Source organism: Rhincodon typus, chromosome 37 (genome assembly GCF_021869965.1).
Source record: "Rhincodon typus isolate 14 chromosome 37, sRhiTyp1.1, whole genome shotgun sequence".
NCBI lineage: Eukaryota > Metazoa > Chordata > Chondrichthyes > Orectolobiformes > Rhincodontidae > Rhincodon > Rhincodon typus.
Window position 1 is genome coordinate 17,631,470 of NC_063368.1, and position 4,428 is coordinate 17,635,897.

Genomic DNA, 4,428 nt, shown 5'->3' on the forward strand with positions numbered 1-4,428 from the left:
TTTACTTATACTCTGCATTGGTTCAAAAAGGCAGAGGTATAGAATACAAAAGTATGGAGATAATAATGAAACTGTATAAAACACAGGTGGCACCACAACTGGAGTATTCTGTGCAGTTCTGGTCACTGCAATACAGGAAGAATCTAATTGCTCTGCAGAAAGTGTGAGCGAGATGTACTAGAATGTTGCCAGGGCTGGAGAATTGTAGCTACAAGGAGAGATTGGACAGGTTCCCGTTATTTTCCTTGAAACAGAGACGGCTTAGGAGTGACATGATTGAGATATACAAAATTGTGAGGGGGGGGGGCGTCGAGCTGGAGTAAGCAAGAGGAACCTGTTCCCCTTGACACAGAGTTCAAATACCAGGGCTATGCTAGATAACAAGGTGTAGAGCTGGATGAACATAGCAGGCCAAGCAGCATAGCTTTTCTGATGAAGGGTCTAGGCCCGAAACGTCAGCCTTTTTGCTGCTATGATGCTGCTTGGCCTGCTGTGTTCATCCAGCTCTACACCTTGTTGTCTAGCATAGCTTTCCTGCTCGTCTGATGCAGATTCTCCAGCATCAGCAGTTCCCACAATCTCTGTTACAGATTCAAGTTAAGCGGCAGAAAGATTAGAAGAGATTTGAGGAAAAACTGTTTTATGCAGAGGCTGATGTGTGTCTGGAATTTGCTGTCTGAGTTGGTGATGGAGGCAGAGACTCTAAACTCTTTTTGAAAGTACCTGGATCTGCTCCTTAAGTGCTGTAAGCTGCAAGGCTATGGGTTGTGTGCAGGAAGGTGGGATTGCAAAGGGCATTTGGGTCAGCACAGGCAGGATGGACTGAATGGCCCCCTGCTGTGCTGTTTCATTGCTATGGTTCTACGGCAACCCACCCACACCTTGTCAAGGATGAAATTAGGTAATGGGTAACAAAGTGTTGGCCGAGTAGTCCCTGAAACGCACCCCACGTCCCTACTCCCACTTTGGAGGTGAAATTGAGAGAAACAGCGCCCCCTGCTGCTCCCAATTCCTCACCGCAGACCCAGCTCAGCACGCATGCGCAATCTGCCCGCGGGACGTCATCATCCCCAGCACATGCGCAGTGGGCCGACGCTCGGAGAAGTTTCCAGAAGCGGAGTCCTGCTCTTCCCCCCGCCCCCCCAACTCATTCCCGGTGACGGCGCCATGATCATCCCGGTCCGCTGCTTCACCTGCGGCAAGGTGGTCGGCAACAAGTGGGAGGCTTACCTGGGCCTGCTGCAGGCCGAGTACACGGAGGGGTGAGTAACAGCCGGGGGGAGAGGCCTGAGGCCTAACAACAACACAGGCCTCGAGCAGCGCCCGCACCGTCCGTCCAGACTCTGTCCGGCCTCACTGGGACAACGGGGAGGCCTGGGGCCTGGTGGTAAAGCCCCGGGTTAATGTTCTGGGGAAACCGGTTTGAACCTGGAATGAAGAGTCTGATGATGACCCCGTGAACCCATCGCCAATTTTTGAGAAAACCACGCCTGGTTCACTAATGCCCTTTCGGGAGGGAAATCTGCCATCCACACCATGGCCTGGCCTACATGTGACTCCAGACCCACAGCAGTGTGGGTGACTGGGCTGCCCCCTCTCTGGGCAACTAATGCTGGTCAAGCCAGTGACACTAAGGAAGGGTCTAGGCCTGAAACGTCAGCCTTCCTGCTCCTATGATGCTGCTTGGCCTGCTGTGTTCATCCAGCCCTGCACCTTGTTGTCTCGGATTCTCCAGCATCTGCAGTTCCTACTATTTCTGAATATAAAACAAACTCGGACGGCGCTCACAGGGACAGAGCGCCAACAGTATCAGCCTCAGTCGATTTTATGAAAGGCCAACTCATGGCCTAGGGGTACATCCGTATGAATTGGGAGTCAGAGTAGGCAATGTCGACCCTTGAGCCTGATGTTTGGAATACTGTGAACTGATTTAGGACCCTTATCAACAGAAAGACATATTGCTATTGGAGGTGATCCAGAGAAGGCTCACGAGGCTGATCCTGGGTGTGGAGGGATTTTCTTGAGATGTTGAGTCGGCTCAGCCAGAACTCAGTGGACCTCAGAAGAATGGCTGGGTGGCCTCATTAAAGCATAAAGTTATTGGGAAGTGGGGAGGTGGTGTTGGCATGATGGGGTGGGTGCTAAGAAGTTGCTTCTCCATCTTGGAGAGTCTAGGACCAGAGGGTATAATCACAGAATAAGGGATTGCCTAGTTAGATCAGAGTTGAGGAGTCTGTTATGAGGGTGGTGAACCTGGAATTCTTTCCCACAGATTCTCTTGCTCAAGGTTGAGACACAGATTTTTAATCAGTAAAGGAATGAAGGATTGTAGGGAAACGGCAGGAAAATGGAGTTGAGGGTTATCAGATCAACCATGATCTCGTTGAATAGTGGAGCAGACTTGATGGGCTAAATGGCCTCGTTCTGCTCCTGTGACTTACGGCCTGCTCTGTAATTCAATAAGATCATGAGATAAATCGGGAAGAGACATTTTTATACAGCCACAATAGGGTGGTGGAATGTGTTTAAAAAGCAGTTTATTCAATCAGTTGCAAATTTTAAACTGTGATTGGTTCATGCAAGTCCCCAAATAAGGATTAGAGGCAAAGGTCCCTCTATGGAAGTATTGAGTCATAGCAGTCTACAGCACAGAAAAAGGCCTTTTGGCCCATCAAGTGTGCAGCAATCAAAAACAATCACCTAATTATTCTAATCCTGTTTTCCTGCACTTGGCCCATTTGGCCATAGCCTTGTATGCTTTGGCATTGCAAGTGCAAATCTAAATATTTAAATATTACAGTGCCTCTATCTGCCTCGTAGACAGAGTTCCAGATGCAACACAATCTGCATGTCCCAATATATCCCCAACTCCTTATTAATACCAGCAAGTGGGGGGATCAACCTTAGTTCAATGAAGAGTGCAGTAAGGTGTGCCAGAGCATTCCCACGTGTACCTAAAAGTGAGGTGTCAACCTGGTGAAGCTACAAAACAGGACTATTTACAAACCAAAGGCATGAGCAGCAAGAGATAGACAGAGCTAAGTGATTCAAAACCAACGGAATCGGATCTAAGCTCTGCAGTCTTGCTGTATCAAGTCATGAATGGTGGTGGATAATTAAAGTCATCCCTGGAAGAGGGGGCTCCACCATTATTCCCAGCACCAGCGCAGAAGACAAGGCTGAAGCATTCGCAACAATCTTCAGTCAGAAATGCTGAGTGGATGATACATCTTGGCCTCCAGTGGTCTTCGGCATCACAGATACCAGTCTTCAGCCAATTTGATTCACTCCATGTAATGTTCTTCCTTGATCTCACAGCACAGAAAGAGACCTACCGTGTCCACGTTGGCCGTTGATCACCCATCTACTCCCATCGCACCTTCCTAGCCTCAGTACACTGTTCCACACAGCATGGTGCCTCAAGTGATCACCTAGCCACCTCCCAAAACATTATAATAGTTCCCCCACCCCCCAGGCAGTGTGTCATTAATCAGCTGTGATCAAGGAGCTAAATGATAGTGTCCTGTTCTTTACAATTGTGAGGTTTGTCCTAGTTCTGAACTCGCTCTATCTAACCTGTCAATCCATTTTGATTGATTCTAAAATGCCTGTGTTATATCATTGCTTAACCTTCTCTATTGAAAACCGAAAACTAGCCTTCAACCTGTCCTCCTAATTTTAGTCCTTAGTGATGTATACAGCTAGCAATGTGATGTTAACCTGTTACTAAATGTGGGTTATCTGTTTTCAGTGATGCGCTGGATGCATTGGGCCTGAAACGTTACTGCTGCAGGCGAATGCTGCTGTCCCATGTGGACCTGATTGAAAAACTCTTGAACTACGCGCCTCTGGAGAAATGATGTGCCCTTGGTTTCTGGATTGTGGCGAGCAAAAGTATTACTCAAACTCTTTCTGGTTTGATGGCAGGACTCTACAAATATGTGGAGCTGAATAGTTTGCTTTTTAATCTACATTTTTGGGACTGGAAGAAGAGAAGAATTTTCATTTTGTCTGTCTTGTAAATAAAATGAGGATTTAACTCATTGAGCCATGTATCTTTGCGTACAAGTGCACTGGAAGTTTACACTTCATGAAAGGTCATTGATCAGGATTATTGAGAGAGAATGTTCTTAAATTTGAAAGAAAACTGCTGGGAGGAATTTTTTAAAAGAAGGGAAAAAAAACAGGAGATTCAGAGAAAAAAGACAACTGCTGGAAATACTCAGCAGGTAATGGCAGCAAACATGGAGAGAGATAGTATCTTTAATCAGAATTGGAAGAAAAATTAGATCTCTAACAGGTTTAATCAGGTACTGGGTGGGAAAAGAATAAAAAAAACCTTTAATAGTGTAAAAGACAGGAGGGGTCCTTTGAGCTGGATTCTTTCCTTTTGTTGTGCTGGTTACAGGACTGTAAAAATATCTTGCC

At 46.7% G+C, this 4,428-nt stretch overlaps 1 protein-coding gene across 1 annotated transcript; it reads left to right on the top strand.

Annotated features, from left to right (window-relative positions):
• The first annotated feature begins 1,060 nt into the window (after positions 1 to 1,060).
• polr2l (RNA polymerase II, I and III subunit L) lies at positions 1,061 to 4,047 on the top strand. Its single transcript, XM_020533036.2, has 2 exons — positions 1,061 to 1,262; positions 3,752 to 4,047. The coding sequence occupies exons 1-2, from the start codon at positions 1,078 to 1,080 to the stop codon at positions 3,858 to 3,860; spliced, it is 294 nt and encodes a 97-aa protein (XP_020388625.2). The 5' UTR covers positions 1,061 to 1,077; the 3' UTR covers positions 3,861 to 4,047.
• Positions 4,048 to 4,428: the final 381 nt, after the last annotated feature.